At 34.8% G+C, this 20,175-nt stretch overlaps 1 protein-coding gene across 1 annotated transcript in view; it reads left to right on the top strand.

Annotated features, from left to right (window-relative positions):
- LOC137385565 (uncharacterized) overlaps positions 1–20,175 on the top strand; it is a 105,647-nt gene that overhangs the window by 61,830 nt on the left and 23,642 nt on the right. Inside the window, exons 25-39 of the mRNA XM_068072052.1 lie at positions 295–478; positions 891–1,105; positions 1,236–1,468; positions 2,025–2,190; positions 2,989–3,087; positions 3,364–3,572; positions 6,446–6,655; positions 7,689–7,849; positions 9,338–9,467; positions 12,233–12,312; positions 12,683–12,793; positions 13,332–13,458; positions 13,879–13,928; positions 16,909–17,059; positions 19,885–19,985. Coding sequence (XP_067928153.1) covers positions 295–478; positions 891–1,105; positions 1,236–1,468; positions 2,025–2,190; positions 2,989–3,087; positions 3,364–3,572; positions 6,446–6,655; positions 7,689–7,849; positions 9,338–9,467; positions 12,233–12,312; positions 12,683–12,793; positions 13,332–13,458; positions 13,879–13,928; positions 16,909–17,059; positions 19,885–19,985 — 2,227 coding nt within the window. The remainder of the gene's footprint in view (positions 1–294; positions 479–890; positions 1,106–1,235; positions 1,469–2,024; positions 2,191–2,988; positions 3,088–3,363; positions 3,573–6,445; positions 6,656–7,688; positions 7,850–9,337; positions 9,468–12,232; positions 12,313–12,682; positions 12,794–13,331; positions 13,459–13,878; positions 13,929–16,908; positions 17,060–19,884; positions 19,986–20,175) is intronic.

Below are 20,175 nucleotides of genomic sequence, written 5' to 3'. Positions count from 1 at the left end.
AAAAGTGTTTTGTGTAGTTGAAATAATTTAAAAAAAAATAAAAACAACTGTAAAGGTTTTCAAACTTTGTCAAACAACTGTAACTTTCTAACTTCATATCATGAGGAAAAGGTTTTGTGCAGATCAAATAAATGAAAAAATAAAACAATATATACATATATATAAGAATATATATACGTATATAGGCAGCTTTTATGTCATAAATAATTTTTCTCCTACTTTACGTTATATCCTTAAGCATTGGTATGTAAAAGTAGTCATAAGTTGAAGTTGTACTGGTATTTGTGTCGATAGGCTGGGAGTCACTAGAAGCTTCTGCGCTTTTCCTCTTATCATTTTCGCTCAATCGTGTACTGATGAAGTCGGATGCTTAAACAATGTCCAAAGTTTCCAGAAATCAGAAACAATCAAGATAGAAGCCAAGTTGTTATTAGACTGTTCAGGTCGTTATACCAACTATACGTGGTCACTCTACAAGGTATAGTTTGCTAATAATACAATTATGTGGTTTTACTTGATAAAATTTTAATGATCTCATTTTGCTAAATTGTAAAGTTTGTAAATCTATTTTTATTAATCTAAAATTTTATCATTTTTTATTGTTCATAGCAGAAATTTAGCCTTTTCCAGTGCCTTACAGCATCTATAACTCATGATAGGTGAGCTATAGATGATCTATCTCAGAAACTTGAAGATGGTTTTACCATTGACAGACAAAAACTATATTTTCAATATATCATTGTAAACTATTTACTTTGTATGATATCATTGCTTTGTTCCTCATAATTCAGCCTGAGATCATCAAAAATATATTAGAAGAATTTGCAACGGTAGTCATACAAAGTTCAGTCCAAGTATCAATAATGCATTGATTATAGTTATTTGTTTAGCCTGATGAGAGTTCTGATCCCATTGAGTTTGAGGCATTATCAGCAAGCCCCTCTTTTTTGAACCTCGCTCCTCGTTCCCTTGACTATGGAACCTACGAGGTCCGGCTGAACATTTCCATGCACAATGAGATTGGAATATATTCCATCAACTCAACAACCTTCAAAGTGGTGGCCAGCCCTTTGGTCGCCATGCTTTCTCCATGGCCTCTCATGGCGTGAGTACTTTTTATCTATAGGCACTGTTAGCTTCTTTTGTTGGCCAGCCGGTTTTTTTGTTGAGCTTGTATCACTCGATGCATGTTCTATGATAAATCATTAGGTAGGAACGATAATCCTTATTCGCAGAGTGAAGTTTGGAGAGGAACTAGTACTGAACGCTAGTGCTCACTCATACGACCCGGATGACCCAGAAGATTGGCAAGGACTCACATACACGTGGTTGTGCAGGAGGCAGTGCGAGAATTATCCTACTTACAATGAGCTTACATGGGAGGTCGAGGAAGAGATGACAGATTACTGCTACAACTACACTAACTATGACTTTGGATGTTTCTTTGGGGACGATTATAACTCATCAGGTAAAACTTAACATGTTGATAAAGCTGGCTTAATGACAGACAAGAATTTTCGTGCTACCAAACATATTTGACATTTATTTTTATCAATTAAAAAATTTGTTATTAATACTAGTACACTAGCAGTCTCGTTTGCCATGAAAGATTTTCATAAGTAATAATTATACGCACAGTTATTCTTAGATGCGAAAATGTGGTCGAGTGGTGCAGATGGTAGTGCGCTTGGATTGGAATTGGGTGATCCTTGTTCAGTTCCTGTGCACTGTGATCTTTTTCTAACACACTTAACATGGCTTCAAACAAGCGGATAGACACAGTTTTTATAATAAAAAATATTGAATACATTTGAACATAAAAACAGACTCTGAGATTTTTGCCAAAAGATGAGAATTTGAGGCTATGTACGGCTTATTGCATTGTGTCTTTGTTTTGTTTACTATTTTAGTTTTGCCATTTGCTTGTATTGCTGCAATTTATCTGAAATATGTTGGCTACCTTCCGCAAGCAGCTGCAACATTCTGAGAAGTCGTCTCACCAACAGTTTTTTTGTAATTCTCAGGTTTGTTTACTACAAATCAGTTGGGAGCTTTATCGCTACTCACAAACAACTCTTACGAAAACGAAAAGATTTTTTTCAACATCTACGTTTCCAAGGACACTCGACAAGCTGAAGTGGAACTAGAAGTTAGTCTGCTAACAGGTGACCCACCCACCGTTATACTAAGGTGAGTAGAATGCTGCGTGGTGTGTCTGTAATACTCTGTCATCGAGGAGATGCATGCAATAAATCTGCAATTTGTGTGATAAGACACATTTTTTCATAGCATCTGCCAAATTCCAAATAACATCAAAAACCAAGTGATTACATCACCCAAAAGCAACACATCTTTTCACACTGATATTTGCTATTATGTTATCTGTCATATTAATAGGTTCCATATCATTATTAATAATCAAGCGTGTCCCAGTACAGAACCATTGTTGTTTTTACATAGTAGTTTCACTGTAGTAACTCAAATATAAAGATGAACCTTGTATAATATGATTAGTAGTATTATATATGACTAGTAGTATTATATATGACTAGTAGTATTATATATGACTAGTAGTATTATATATGACTAGTAGTATTATATATGACTAGTAGTATTATATATGACTAGTAGTATTATATATGACTAGTAGTATTATATATGACTAGTAGTATTATATATGACTAGTAGTATTATATATCACAAGTAGTATTATATATCACTAGTAGTATTATATATCACTAGTAGTATTATATTTGACTAGTAGTATTATATATCACTAGTAGTATTATATATGACTAGTAGTATTATATATGACTGGTAGTATTATATATGACTCCTTCTACCCTATATGCCTAGTAATATGAGCAGCATATTGTAAGGAGTTGCTTTGTTTTCTGGCTTGGATGAATATTCAGTGTATAAAACCCATAGAAGGAATAAGTTGGCTTATCAATTTCAATTGGACACACCTGGTGACAATTTTCGCAGGTGTGGAATTAACTGCGCTGGAAAGACAAATGTTGATCAAAAGTTCTCATTCTCTTCACGAGTGGCAGGAACCAGCTTTCAGAGTGTCTACTCCTTCAGGTAATCAGCATGAAATGAGTTGGATTGTTTTTCTCACAAGAAAAAACTGAGTAAAACGAAATATTTAAGACTAAGTATATATAAACTACATCAGTTGCTAAGAACCACTATATTGATCAGCGCATGGAATAGAACCTAGCACGGCAATAACAGAGATATAATGAAAAGTATAGTCTAACACAGGTGCACTCAAACAATTGCGGTAGTCAAAGCTTTTGGTTTGTTATGTTGCGCTTATGATGTTAAAAATGTATTCTGATTTTCATAACACCGTAGATGGGAACTGTACAATGCTAGCGGTGGTCTCAGCTGGACAGATGCCAGACATAACCCGATAGACGATAGCCTATGGTTAGATGATTTGGCCAACACTAAGCCGGTAGACAGGACGCTTGCCTTTAAGCCCAACTCACAGATCAGCTCACTCACAGACGAGCTCTTTGTATCTATAATGGCATGGCGAGGATTCAACAAAGCAAATGCAGGTGCGAGTTTTAACGCTTTCTGTCATGCTTCGTGTTTACACATACTTGCGTTATAGCTTTTCACTATAACTGTCAGAGTTAACACTTGTATGATTCTCCTAGCAATATCCATGAAGGTTGGGTTATTCGATGTTGGTGGGAACACAGCTACAGTAGTTAGTAGTAGATTAGGTTGTTAGATTACGGCAATTTTTTCAATTCAGTAGTCAAAAATTTACTGGTTGTAGAAACCTGTTGTGCATGGGGCTGGATTCTTGTACGCTGTTTCTACATTAGAATGACCTTGCTTGATTGGAAAATTTCTTTTAAAATATTTCAAACATTGATTCGGTTAACTTCTTAATTGATGTTTAAATGTTTATTCAATTCACTAGTCACTGATTGGCTGCAGAATCTTTAGTTGACTCCCCCTTGAATTTATTGATATTAGCACACTTGGCAGACGCACCGTGAGAGACAGTAATGAGTAATCAGTACACGCATAATTAGTTCACGAACTGGCAAGGCGACTGAATAGTGTAGCGATACCATGCTTGCTTTTTAATATTATGCCTTTGTTTTGACTCTTGTGCAAAGTAATGCTTTTTCCTCCCTCTCCTCTCTCCTTTTTTCTTCCCTCATTTCGGACAAATGGACGGACACAGTTCTTATTATAGTAAAGACTGGCATCACTTTTGAACAAACAAACTAAACACAGCGCAGTTGACTCTCTAACAATATATTGCATATTTGTTTTTGTTTGCTTGATTTGTACTCTTTGTCTGTACTCTCTTGTACTAATGAAGTTGAAGGTACTGGTGAGCGGGTAACCTCCACCTTCTTATAACATCATATTGAAGTTAAAGGTACTGGTGAGCGGGTAACCTCCACCTTCTTATAACATTATATTGAAGTTAAAGGTACTGGTGAGCGGGTAACCTCCACCTTCTTATAACATTATATTGAAGTTAAAGGTACTGGTGAGCGGGTAACCTCCACCTTCTTATAACATTATATTGAAGTTAAAGGTACTGGTGAGCGGGTAACCTTCACCTTCTTATAACATTATATTGAAGTTAAAGGTACTGGTGAGCGGGTAACCTCCACTTTCTTATAACATCATATTTTTAAAATGTTTTTTATCACACAATTGATAATTTTTTAATGTATAATGCTGGATATATTTTGCTCTAAATAATATTGATATAGCAAATTTTTAAGCATTTCGGCCACGTACCAGTCTCACATGAAGTCAATATGTAAACAATGGCGAAAATATGTTATAACCAAGCAAGCAAAATTTACACCGCCCAAACTTTTGTTCTGTTGACGCTTAGCAAAGTGCAGCGCTGACAAGCAACTTCTAGTTATAAGTTTGCTTTTTCTACTAGCAATATCTATCGCTGGGTTATCATGCTTTAGATGAATTCAGAGTTGACCTCTGCCAACAAATTCGCACTCTATCGCTTGAACGACTCGAAGTTGCACTTTATCGATTGTTCCAAGACTAGCAGTATTCTCCTCAAAACAGAACTTGCTGAAGTAGACTCGTGTTTAAGTCACGGTCGCTTCAACTCAGGCTTCCTATGTTTGCTGCAGTAACTCAGGCTTCCTATGTTTGCTGCAGTAACTCAGGCTTCCTATGTTTGCTGCAGTAACTCAGGCTTCCTATGTTTGCTGCAGTAACTCAGGCTTCCTATGTTTGCTGCAGTAACTCAGGCTTCCTATGTTTGCTGCAGTAACTCAGGCTTCCTATGTTTGCTGCAGTAACTCAGCCAGGATACCTTATAAGAATGTTTTTATTAATAATATTAATATTCCTCTATATTACGAAACAGCTATAGAATTTACTCCTTGCTATACAGTTGTTACTTCAAAGGTTGCATGAACAACAATCACTTTTAGTAAAAAACTTCTTTTACAATAGAAGAGTTACGCTTAGAAAGAAGTCAGCACCTGTGCAGTGAGAATCTGTACAGTCGGTAGGAGGAGTTATTTAATGAATACGGTACTAAAATAAATAAAAAGTAAGTGTCTCATAATTGTTGTATGAGCAACATATCATTGGCAATAGTTGTTAGAATAAAATGAAATGAGATGAAATGCGCTGAATTTTTTTACCTTTACTAGGGAGAGCTTAACTAGGTATTATTGATTTGAATCCATCAGCAGGGAGCGTTTACGCGACGTCGAACAGTAGCAAAATGGAGTTGAATTCATTTAGATTTTACCGTTTTTATGATTCAGAGGGGAGGAAATTCCAAATCTATTCTCAAGTATGGAAAGCCAGCATACATGTCACCCTCACACCACTTAGGCTTTAATCAAACTATTTATAGCTTCACTTGTCTATTTACTCCTTTAGCTTGTAAAGTGTTTGAATAATCATCTCAAATCTACATGAGTTGGTTAATTAAACACATAGAAGATTATGAAAATGTTAGTGTATGTATAAGTATACAAGTTACGTGTAAGTGTAAGTCTTATATACTTTATAAGTGTATCAGCTGCAGCATCTATGATGGAACCTAAGTAAGAGGATTACTAAAGGATACTTTGTATAAATAAACATGAAGGGGAACACAACTTCTTGTATGACTAAATATTTCAATTAGCATAAAAATTTTTGATCAGTTACTCATTCTAAAAAGCATAGAGTTAACAAATATGTGAAGCTAGAGCTGGCTGCTGTTAACGAGCAGCAATAGAGCTAACCGCTAAGAAGTAACTGAGCTAACCATCAAGTTATCAAGTGGCAATAGAGCTAACCACCAAGTAATATTAGAACTAACCATCAAGTTATCAAGTAGTAATATAGTTAAGTATTAAGTTATCAAGTGGTAATAGAGCTAACCATACTGTCATAAATTAATGACTGATTTGTTTATTATCAGGACAGCAAATCTTCCATGTCATCTTCAACGACCCTCCTATTGAAAACAGCTCGTTGTGTTCTATCGTCCCAGCAAACGGCACTGCCGATGATACCGTTTTTAGTATTTCCTGTGAAGACGGAGCTTTCATTGATGAAGACCTTCCATTTACATATGATATAGCGACTGTAATGAGCGTCAGCGTTGGGCTAGTTCTTCTGCGAGGACCATGTGAGTGGTTTTTACCTGCATCTATGTGTTATAAATTATTTTAATATCAACTGTTTAATGATGCTTTCACCCATTCAATCTGTTTTTCAAAAATGAACTCTCATGAAATTGTAGTAAATTTTATCACAAAGTATCACTATTTTTTTATCATTTGAGACTGGTTTTTATGTTTGAAGTGATCGAAGCGCCAGGATGCTTCAAGATTAAAGTCGACAAACTTGATCGCGATTAAAACGCTAAGATCAAGCGGAAATGCAATTATGACATCTATAGTTGCAAAGCGACTGCCCAAATAATGACCCATAACGTTGTTGCTTTAACGCGATAGCAACGATATCTGGTATAGCAACTATAGCAACGATATCTGATATAGCAACTATAGCAATGATATCTGGTATAGCAACGATAGCAACTAGTGATGTTATTATTTTGCACATATTTTTCTTTTGAACGTTTTAACTGCGATCAAGTTTTGTCAATTTTAATCTTGAAACATCCTGACAGTCAGATCATCTCAAATATCAAAAAAATCTCAAATGATAAAAAATACTGGTACTTTCTGATAAAATCTATTAAAATTCCATCTAAGTAGATCAGAAGACCAGTTCAGGCAAGAATGTGAAATGCTCTACTAATGTGTGTGTATATAGCTATGTGCTTTGGCTAGAATACCCTAAATCAATGTATTAAGATACAATAAAAAAATATCATTACATATTATAATAATATAGCGTGGTTTTTATATTATCATAATCAGCCTCATTAAATGAGTCTTAACCTGTTTTTTATTTGTTAACGGAGCAGGAATGTAATTGAATTTGAAAACAAAATATCCTAAAAGAGTTTGAGTTACTGTAACTTAACACTTCTAAGCAAGTTTATTCACTACCATAAAGCCATATTTTGTACTTACCGGTACGTTTAATTTGACCAAATAAAATAATGTAGATAAATGTAAATATTTATTATAATGGATTGATGAACTTTTAAGTTGGTTTATTCAGTTGTTTCTACTGAGTACATGTTCTTCTAGACACTGAAGTCAGTCGCCTGAATGGCTTTAAGCTGCCTTACGGAGACGAAGATGATGATTTCAACCTCATCGTTCGCCTCAACTGCTATGACCGATATGGAAGCTCTTCATACATTCCTCTTGTCGCTAGAGTAGCCCCTAGAAACATTGGACAAGAACAGGTTAGTTCTATATGGCAGCTCTACATACAGTCCTCTTGTCGCTAGAGTAGCCCCTAGAAACATTGAACAAGAACAGGTTAGTTCTATATGGCAGCTCTACATACAGTCCTCTTGTCGCTAGAGTAGCTCCTAGAAACATTGGACAAGAACAGGTTAGTTCTATATGGCAGCTCTACATACAGTCCTCTTGTCACTAAAGTAGCACCTAGAAACATTGGACAAGAACAGGTTAGTTCTATATGGCAGCTCTACATACAGTCCTCTTGTCGCTAGAGTAGCTCCTAGAGACATTGGACAAAAACAGGTTAGCTCTGTTCTCGTTGTACAGAATATCGTATATACTCAGACTTATATCCTCTAGTAGTAGTACTAATAATTTTACCTTGTGACCTTATAGCTTATACTAATTCCACCGTTGTATGTTTCAGTTTATGAACTCTCTGTTACTACAACCTACAGTTCACTATGCCGATTCCTCCATAACACTATTAAACTACCAACTTTTAAAACACTTTTGTTCAACTCACTCAATAATTCCTGATTTCTGTCTTTGCATTGTTTTTTCATTTGGTGTGTGATGAAAAAAGTCATTTTGTTGATGATTATTGATTACCAATACCAATAAAAAGTTGTACGTACTGAAATAGCGATGCACTTCAATCAGTTAACATACCATAAAATATCTCTCAATATTTCTTACTTGATTCTAAAGTCTTGAATCTGTTGGCGAATTTGATCAGCGCTTTTGGTTGTCTCCTCCATGTCAGCCTTAAGAGAAGTTATGTGTTCATTGTACTCTGCCAGAGACTTTGTGATGGCGTCCTGTAAATGGAAAAGCTAGTGAATTTGTTCTAGCAATACTCTATTAAACATATCATCTTAAAAACTTTAAAACTTGGGAAAAATTGATAAAAAAGGAAATATTTAGGCATATGTTATATAGCCAACGTGTTTGCAACAGACCAGAGTAATTTATTCTCTCAAATAAAAGGTTATACATGTACATATATACATAGCTGTAAAACCTGGAGATATCATTTTGTGACACTTTACCCAGAATTTCTTGTGTACATATAAGTAAGTACATAGGTAATCGCTTGGACCCAATTGATAGTCATTTGCTATACATGTATATAATGGTTTTGGCATCTTACATGTATCTGGAAAAAGATTTTGTTAACTAATAAAATGATTTTTCTGAAAGTTGTGACCATTTGACCACCCGTGAAGAATTCACTTCTTCATTCAATGAAGCAGAAAGGAAACTAGTCTTTTATCAGAACGCTTGTGGTTTCCTTCTTATAACACGCCTCGTATAAGACGAAGTTAATATCAGTGGTAGAGAGGAAGCTTCAACATTAATGATGATATGTACATCTTTAGCTGCTGTCTGACCCTGCCTAGCTGTCGGAAAGTTTTAAATGGCTGTCAGATAGTGCTGGCTGCAGTCAAAACATTTTAGTTTTTCATAAACATTTTTACTTACAGTTGCTGGAAGACACTCAAAATCAGATAGCGGGGGCGGGTCTAGATTCTCTCCGTAATGGTGATGCGGAGGCAGGCTATAGCACGTTCATGATGGTTTCCAACAGTCTCAATGAGCCGGGCGACAGAGATGGTATGAGTATTACCTAGTAATACTTTTAGATAGACGGGTCTTTAGATAGTACAGGTACTACCTAGTTATACCTTTAAATAGTATGGGTGTTACCTAGTAACACCTTTAGATTGTACGGGCACTACCTAGCAACACCTTTAGATGGTATAGATATGTCATAGTGACACCTTTAGATGGTATAGTTATTACCTAGTGACACCTCTAGATGATATAGGTACTACCTAGTAACACTTTTAATTGATATAGGTGCTACAGGTACTACCTAGTAACACCTCCAGATAGTAAGTTTACTACCTAGTAATGCATTTAGATAATATGAGTATTATCTAGTAACACCTCTAGTAGAATAAGTACTACCTAGTAACACCTCTAGTAATATGGTTACTACCTAGTAACACCTCTAGTAGTATGGGTACTACCTAGTCACACCTTTAGATGACATCAAATGCATTGCATATATAAATATGTTAGTATTCTTACATCCTTGCTTCATTTAGATGGAGACTAATTAGAAACATTGCCAAAGAGTTTTGAAGTTTTGAAAATTATTTGTTTATTGGAAATCATATAAAGTAGACAAAAAAGCAGCCAGTCATTGAACTTGCAGTTTGCTGAGTGCTATCATAGCTAGTAGTTACTGCCATTTCGAGGTACCATTTGCTACTTTAGTGTTGGCGCACTGTATATTGGCCAATACCAACGGAGGGTTTATGTGCCAGGAGTACAAGCTGGTAAGAATATTAGCAATGATAGTACTGCCCCTTGTTTTGTTATGTTAAGTACACGGTGATGAGTTGACAGCCCATTCTTTTCTGCAACAAGTGCACACTAGTTTTCAGCTATACAATGTATTTGCATCAATATAACTATCAGGTAGCCTTTTGCTATAAACCGGAATGATTACATATTCTAATACTTTTTGTCTATATATTTTCACATAGTGGATAGATTTCTCTCATCCTTTCGCTTGTCAGATTTTAATTGTTGGGTTTAAAATTAGAATTCTATGAACAATTATAATGATTATGATGAGCCAAGATTTTGTTACATTTTTATAGCCAATTCTGCATTGTTGCATTGAGTCCAAGGAAAATCTGTAAAATTTGTTTGCGTCTCTGGTTGTCTGTGCATTTTCTGCATTTTAATCAAAACACTAATACTGTAGTCTCAGTTAAGTTTCACTTTCTTTGTGAATGAATCAACCATTTCTCACTATGTTTGAAGAAATGCGGTGTAGAGTTTTCAATGTCAGTTGCATGAACCGTAAGTATGGACAGGAGTGATCCCAGTGTTACTGTCTAAAGTTCTGTGATAGTAGACAGTCTGGTGCAACCTAATGACACAGAACCTTGTCTTTTGCCTTCTCGTGTTGCATTGCAGCCTAATTATGACCTCAAATCATGCAATTTTGTCATACTAAGGGTAGATAGAGTGTGCTTGTTAAACAGGTGTGAGTACTATCAGTACTGTAAATGGTGTGTTAGGAAGATGAAGCATGCTTCCTCTGGAATTGACCATCGAAGTCATCCTTTTGTAACATTGTTTGTAACATTGGCCATTGGCATTGTCTGTAATATTGACCATTGGCATTGTTTGTTACATTGACCATTTGCATTGTTTGTAACATTGGCCATTGGCATTGTTTGTGACATTGACCATTGGCATTGTTTGTTACATTGACCATTTGCATTGTTTGTAACATTGGCCATTGGCATTGTTTGTGACATTGACCATTGGCATTGTTTGTTACATTGACCATTTGCATTGTTTGTAACATTGACCATTGACATTGTTTGTAACATTGACCATTGACATTGTTTGTTACATTGACCATTTGCATTGTTTGTAACATTGGCCATTGGCATTGTTTGTAACATTGACCATTGGCATTGTTTGTTACATTGACCATTGGCATTGTTTGTAACATTGACCATTGACATTGTTTGGAACATTGACTATAGGCATTATTAGCTAGAAGTTGACTCTCTCTCAAAGTAGATTGCATCAGTTTAGTTCGACCTTCTTAGCACTTTCGTCAACTCTAGCACAATCACTACCCACTTCGATATAAAAGACTTTAGTCAAATGTGCCTCAGTCAGCTGCTTCTCTGGTTATATCACAGTGTTCCCTCTGAGTTATAGCATGAACAGTATTTGTTGGAGTGTCTAACCTGTTAGATTTGATAGAGAGCAGGAGCTCCTAAGGAATGGCAAAGAGTGGCAGAATCTTGCAGCCATTCATTCTAATTACCGGTAGTTTTTGTGTCTGGTCATTTCTGTATACTGACAAAAATGAACGCACCTGACACTTCTTCTTTTGGATACCCACTATTTCTATAGCTTGTCGTATCCATTAGGATATGGTTCAAAACTAACCAAGCATTAGTGAGGAGAGTGTATTTCCCACAAAGTCTCGTGTGAAAACATCTATACTACTATCCGCTATAACTACTATCTGTTTCAATGCTGCTAATACCTGCTATTATGGACCTCTGTTAATATTCTATCATGACAAGTGCGTAAACCCGAGTCAAGGCTAACTAACAAGCCCTGTGTGTTTGTAGTTTATGTCTAGACTTACAATTTGCTTTTGACTCAACCATGAAAGCTACATGTACTTATTAGCTATATGTACTTATTAGCTACATGTACTTATTAGCTCAGCCAATCATCAAATCGTCATCGTTACCACCAAATGAATTACTTCTTGCTATATTTACCACTTTTTCTTGGTTGTGTTAAGACCTAATTTTTAAACTTTTCAGTGACTGCAAATACAGATAACAACAATAGTTCAGCCGTAAATGACGAAGAGGCTGAGAAGTTGCGTACTGAGAAAACAGCTGTAAGTTTTGTTCATGAACTTCATTATGTCTATCGTCGTATGTTTGTATGATTGCATACATGTAGGTATATGTGTTTGTGTATCTTTGTATGTATATGTGTGCATGTATATTTGTGTTTACATAATTATGCCTGTTTGTTCATACGCATGCATGTATATACATTCATGTTTGGGTCCATACCTTTGCAGGGCCCTTTGCAGAGAAAATAGTAATACCATACCATTATAATACCATAATAAAATTAAAAGTATTATTAACACGTTCCAATGTTTTAGTTATGCATATGCTGAACATATATTCAAACCATGTTGCGTTTGCATCCTTTCAATGCCTGCAAGAATGTTTCTGTTCATCATTTTGTTATCATAGATGAGAGAAGCAGCCGTTAGTGTGGTAACCACACACTTTCCACAGCACACTGCTAATGATGTTATAAAATGCACCACTGTGTTACAAAGTCTGCTCGCTAATGAGGATGAGGTACTTGGAATTTATTGCTTTGACTAAGGTCATAGGTTGTCTCTAGCCACAGCATTCTATTACATAGAAATAGTGCTTTTTTAATTTAAAACCACCTGTTTTGGCTGTCACAGCGCGCTTATCACGCCAGCCTTCCATGTCATCATCTAGTAAAATTTTATATGGTCTTACTTATTTATATATTATATTTATTTCAAAGGAAATGCTATTGAGTGATATGTTGAGTTATACACTCTTTGCATATATATATATATATATATATATATATATATATATATATATATATATATATATATATATATATATATATATATATATAAATACATATTATTATTTTATTTTAATATTTTATTAGCTATATTTTTATTTCCAGCAGAAATATTTTTTAAATTATGCCATACAAGAATCGAAAGTACATCAAGAGTTGTACCGTTAGTTGAAGTTTAAAGTTAAAACCTTTTGAGATAGCTTGATTGTGTCGTCTGTTTGTTAGTCGCTGTCAAAGGTAGTCTCAGAACTTTGTGTACATACACCATAGGTGAGCGAAAACGCTATCGAGGCAGCAAACAACAAACTGCAAGAAGGTATGGAGGTTCTGCAAAGTGGAAATAAATTGGACTACGCTGAAACAAAGAAGACTGTGTCGTCCTTCCTCGGCACATTAGGTGGGTAGAGTATCTGGGGAGCTCATGCAAATGCTAACAAGATGTGGCACAAGCACGTACTAAATATGTTAGAAATGTCCCTCCTTTTTCATTAATGTGCCATTACGAGTTAGACTCAAGGCTAAGGTTATTAGAATCTACCCGGAATAAAATTTCACTGGATTGGTTTTTTCTGACTTCATCAGCAACTCGAATCAATTAATTAATTGAATTGGCTTCCACCAATGTCTTGCATAGTAGCCAATCATAAATTTTGCTCACTATTTTCACCATAAAACTTTTTCCTAAATTTCATGATGAAGTTTATGAGTTCATCATAAATTCAGATGATGAAAAAGCTAAAGATTTTATCATCGTCATACTTGCTTGCGGCTCTGGAAATATTCAAGTTTGAATTATATTATAACGAACTTATTTTAGGGAACCTTCTGGGTGCCAACAAAGCCAATAAAGCGAAACAAACTACTTCGGTAGGTGGCTCAATCTTACAATGTTTACTCATGATGAACTGAGCATGTTTCTTGTTTGTCAGCATTTGATGAATAATCATTAATTCTTTTTAGCGACTTAATTAATCCTAGTCATTTGTTACCATGTCTCACACAGTTGCATACTTATGACCGCATGAATCATACAGTTGCATATATGTACTTATGATCATATGAGTCATACAGTTGCATACTTATGGCCATATGAGTCATACAGTTGCATACTTATGGCCATATGAGTCATACAGTTGCATACTTATAATCATATGAATCATACAGTCGCATACTTATGATCATATGAGTCATACAGCTGCATACTTATAATCATATGAGTCATACAGTTGCATACTTATAATCATATGAGTCATACAGTTGCATACTTATGATCATATGAGTTATACAGCTGCATACTTATGATCATATGAGTTATACAGTTGCATACTTATGATCATATGAGTTATACAGATGCATACTTATGATCATATGAGTCATACAGTTGCATACTTATGATCATATGAGTCATACAGCTGCATACTTATGATCATATGAGTCATACTACTGCATACTTATGATCATATGAGTTATACAGTTGCATACTTATGACCATATGAGTTATACAGCTGCATACTTATGATCATATGAATCATACAGCTGCATACTTATGATCATATGAGTTATACAGTTGCATACTTAGGGCCATATGAGTCATACAGTTGCATACTTATGATCATATGAGTCATACCGTTGCATACTTATGATCATATGAGTTATACAGTTGCATACTTAGGGCCATATGAGTCATACAGTTGCATACTTATGATCATATGAGTCATACAGTTGCATACTTATGATCATATGAGTCATACAGTTGCATACTTATGATCATATGAGTCATACAGTTGCATACTTATGGCCATATGAATCATACAGCTGCATACTTATGACCATATGAATCATACAGTTGCATACTTATGATCATATGAGTTATACAGTTGCATACTTAGGACCATATGAGTCATACAGTCGCATACTTATGGTCATATGAGTCATACAGCTGCATACTTATGATCATATGAATCATACAGTTGCATACTTATGGCCATATGAATCATACAGTTGCATACTTAGGGCCATATGAATCATACAGTTGCATACTTATGGCCACATGAATAATACAGTTGCATACTTAGGGCCATATGAATCATACAGTTGCATACTTATGATCATATGAGTCATACAGTTGCATACTTATAGTTATGAGTTGAAAATTTGTTTACTTTCAATGTATGAATTGCATGTTGCTTTGACTAAGACAGTCGTACATGTATTCTGTTAAATTCTGACTGTATGAGTAATGCGTTTCCTTCTAGTTGTCACGTACTTCGCATATTTGTGACTTCTTACATCACATATTATTTCTAACTCTATCGGTCACTTTAGTCAATGTTTTAAATGCAGATTTTTTCATTAAGATTAAGGTAAAACACTCATTCAACTTAAGGTAAGCATGCAGAACTTCTCTTGAAAACAGTTTAACTTATTGTAAACATAAAAATAAAGGAGTCAAATTACGTAAACAAGAAACATCTTATGATAATAATGTGATCGTGACCACTTGTCAAATTTGATAGTTCTTCCTTTTTGTAAAAATTAACACTGAAAGATTCCATGCCTTTTACTCGTTCTTCAATATTTGGTAAACCAACTAGGTCAGTCTTTTTGATCCATTAAAAAACCTTTCGCATTACGCATTTGTTAAGTAACTGAATTTTGTCTTTTAACTTTCAAACTGAACGAGTGTAGTAAAGGTATAATATTTTCAAATTAATTTTGCATGCAGCTCCTTCATTTAGTGTTTGCGATATACAATCTAGCAATACTACAATAGCAGACAGTTAAATATCTTTTCTTTATTCTAATTTAATGGATTGTTCTACTGTCAGCTAAAATATAACAATGGGCCGACTTGGAGTATTCTATATCACTTCTGTATTTGAATGCACCCAACTAATTCCTATTCATTTCTCCAGGACAGAAAGAGGCGTGAAACTGACACAGTAAGATGTAGCAACTTTAGATGTGTTTCCTGCAAGTCTGTTTGATGCAGACTCATGTCTTATAGTTTACAATTATTAATTTGCACATAAACCTGTTGGCACTTGTCAAGAGTATTAATGAGACTCACTCACTAATAAGTCCGATGTCCGTGTGCACTCAAATCAGCCATATTTTTCTAACTTTGGTGATTTGTAACTGTAGTACTAACATCGCACAAGATCAGTAACACAACACCTGTCTTGTCTAGATTATTTCTTCACAGCTTAAAAACATTATTTTGCTGCTACTGAAGAGTGTCTGCACAAATTAGCTCTGCTAACTGCATGGCAAATAATCAGATGCGTGGAAATGTTATTTGTTGGTGCTTCAGTATCATTTCACGTTGTGAATAGGCTTTGATAGTTATCTGCAAAGTTAACTCCAACACTTTCTTGTAGTTTAGAAATCCTTAGAAGTTGTTTTGATTGCACTATTTTTTCATTATTTCCTTATTTATTCTTTCCTTATTAGTGTTAATTTTCTGTTGAAAATGTCATCACATTTCATTCGCTTGCAGCAGAAGTCTTCGAGAGTACTTCCTATGCTAAGATCACTCTTCACATTCACGCTAAACTTTTCTTTAAATAGTAGATCTAGAATCTAGATGCTGATTATTTGTTAAGACTTGCCCTGTGGTCATTTCATTCACATGCTCTTTCAACTGTGTAGTTTTGGGAGGAAGCTAAAACCGTAAAAATAGAGCGATGTTGGATAGATTTACTCACGTTGTAAATTTCTGGTGAGGTATACATGCACCTTCAAATTATCAAACATCTTTGCAGTGAATTTGATGAGTTTTTAATAATGATATTATATGTAAAACATTCATATAACTGTTTGTAATTATAAATATAATTGTTTGCAGGACCAGACCAGTCTTGAAAATACTTTGGGCCTTCTTACTTCTATCGGAGAAGTTCTCACCAACACTCTTGTTCCTGGAGAGACTCCGGAACAGATTTCCTCACCAAAGCTTAACCTTGCCACTTCTAAGAACTTGGTTGAGAGTTTTGAAGGTCTGTTTAAAAGTAGCTAATAAGAATATATAGCATAGTCTATAATGCTACCCATAGTCTATAATGATATCCATAGTCTATAATGCTACCCATAGTCTATAATGATATCCATAGTCTATAATGCTACCCATAGTCTATAATGATATCCATAGTCTATAATGCTATCCATAGTCTACAATGATATCCATAGTCTATAATGCTACCCATAGTCTATAATGCTACCCATAGTCTATAATGCTATCCATAGTCTATAATGCTACCCATAGTCTATAATGCTACCCATAGTCTATAATGCTACCCATAGTCTATAATGCTATCCATAGTCTATAATGATATCCATAGTCTATAATGCTACCAATAGTCTAGGATCAACTTATATTTCATACATTTAAGCAGCATCAAATTTTACACAATTTCTGTAAATCTATACATTGCCTATAAATTTATAGTTTATATATCTATATACTACATATTTCCCTGTCATACAGCCCACGGCCAAAGTGATAATAGAAAAAGAAAGGGTACTGCTGGTTGAGAAATGCAATATTACCAGTCAAATGGCACTGCAGTGCAATGGGAGAACTGCAATGGTAGCTGCAATGGTAGCTGTAATGGTAGCTGTAATGTACTGAGTGTTATTATGTACAACGAACAGCAATAATGAAAGGAAAATATTATATGTTTGTATCTCTCCCCTGCAATAGGAGAAATGCAATATTAGAAGTAAAATGGCAAGCTGCTGCGTAATATATACACAGGCTGGGAAGCTGTATATCATTGGTCATAGCAACCAATATCAAGAAGTTGTGATATTTATCTAGATGTCTGTATTTATATTTAAAAAAGTGAAGCTGAATTTAAAAATCTAAACAGATTTTAGCTGGTTGTCATAGAAATACATGTATATCTTCAAGAAAATGTAAGCCTGTTACTTAATTTTGCAGATATTAAAAACGGCTTGGCAGTCCCACAAAATTGGGCACAGCCGTAGGACCATCAACAAATACTTTAGAAAAATAATAACAGTAACATATTGCACACCATCGGTCACTATACACTTCGATCTTGTAAATTCGAATGATTATTCTCATAACTAAATCTTATAAAATCGAATAGTTATTCTTACAATTAAATATTGTAATAATCTTATAAGAATCGTTAAAAAAATATCCTCGTTATTTCCTTTACTTTCACTGCTTTAGACATCAGTTGGAATACCAAAGTACTCATTATGAGTGTCCAAAATGTCAGAGTCCGACAGAATCGGCAAAAAGGAAACGATTACTTTTCAGTACTTCTACGTTAATTACAGAAACCTTCGGCAATCGGACAATGCCATAGACTGGTGAAATGTGCACGTTTTTCTCGTGAAATGCACACGACTTAATGGTTCTACTCTCTGTCGCACGGCCTTATCGGCGTTTTGTTGGCCGGTCTTAATTTTGATTAAAAAAGTTTTTCAAGCTTTTATTGCGATTTTAGGCCGAATTAATCTGTCTATTTATGTATAATCCGATCAGATGGATTAGTTTTAGGATATTGCGTCAACTTTTCAAAAACTTGGTAACGTATTAAACATGTTTATATGTGTTTTGTATCATTATTATACTTGAACGACTTCACAGAAAAATTGTTAAATCTTTTGATAGGATTTGGTACAATGGTCTGGTAACGGGCGTTGATGGATAATTTTTCGGGAGTTGTGTGCGCATATGCATTTATCATAAAGCTCCCAAACAATCGCTTCGCTCGTGTTTGGTCGTAGGATGATCTACAAATCTACACTCAATTTTTAAATCTATATACGGTTTACAAATCTGAGCGTAATTTATAAATAGTCGATAAATCTATACACAGTCTATCAATTGGCAAATAGTTTATAAATTTAAACATAGTATAATAATCTATACATAGTGTGTAAATCTATAAATATTGTACTAATATATGCATATACGTAATCTATACACTGTTTATACTATAAATCTATACACAGTCTGTAAATCTCCACATAATCTATAAATATCTTTATAGTCTTCAAATATTTACATAGACTACAAATTTTTGCATAGCATATAAAACGATTCATAGTCTATAAATACATATATAATTAATAAATACATACATAGTCTATAAATACAAACATAGTCTATAAATACACACATAGTCTATATACACATACATAGTATATAATTACACACGTAGTCTATAAATGCATACATAGTCTATAAGTTTTGACACAGCCTATAATGCTATACTGAGTCTATAGATTTACAATTTTTATTACTAAAGATAGCCTTTACACCTACACATTGTCTATAAAGCTACATCTAGTCTAAAAGCTGCACATTTGATGAGCTTTGTATAAGGTGCATACATCGTTCGCACCTCAGACATTTTATAGGTGCTAATAAGAAGTTTAGGACCTATAAAAAATGTAAACCTTTGTCTGCTGGGTCCGATTACACCTTTCTGGTAAGCTACAGATAATTTCTATGAAGTGATTATGGACTTGTGCTGCCTCAGGAACTAGTATGTATGAGTAACTGCATATTCTGCAGCTCCTTCACATTAACTTTAAATATTGCCTTTCATAGAGAGAAATGGATGTCTAACTTTTAGGTGTGTTTGGTTAAGATGTTTTTATTACATCATCATTTGCATATTATTGATGAGGCATAGTTGCTGCCCGAATAATTCCTTGTCATGTTGCACAGCAACTGCATGCATTGCTTATAGAGGTGAATGAATTGACAGTCATTTGTGCCTCGCACTCCCAATGCTCTTTTAAGATTTGCAAAGGGTAAGAATTGGCGCTTCTTTTGCAGGGAATATGGCGACATCAGATGGGGGCAGTATAATGCTAACTGACACGCAGGGAACTCTGGGCAACCCAAACACTTCGGAGCCATTAGAAATGATTACGATGGTACTGCTCTTACTATACTCTTACTCTTGCTATAGTCTCAGCTAAATTATTGGGCTTGTTTAGTGTGTTTAGTTGTGTGTTCAAGCTTATATATCACAGTGTTGTGTGTTCAGGTTTACATGACACAGTGTTGTGTGTTCAGGTTTACATGACACAGGGTTGTGTGTTCAGGTTTACATGACACAGTGTT

This window comes from Watersipora subatra, chromosome 1 (assembly GCF_963576615.1).
Source record: "Watersipora subatra chromosome 1, tzWatSuba1.1, whole genome shotgun sequence".
NCBI classification, from domain to species: domain Eukaryota; kingdom Metazoa; phylum Bryozoa; class Gymnolaemata; order Cheilostomatida; family Watersiporidae; genus Watersipora; species Watersipora subatra.
The sequence above is the reverse complement of the archived record's forward strand: the minus strand, read 5'-3'. Positions and strand labels throughout refer to the sequence as shown.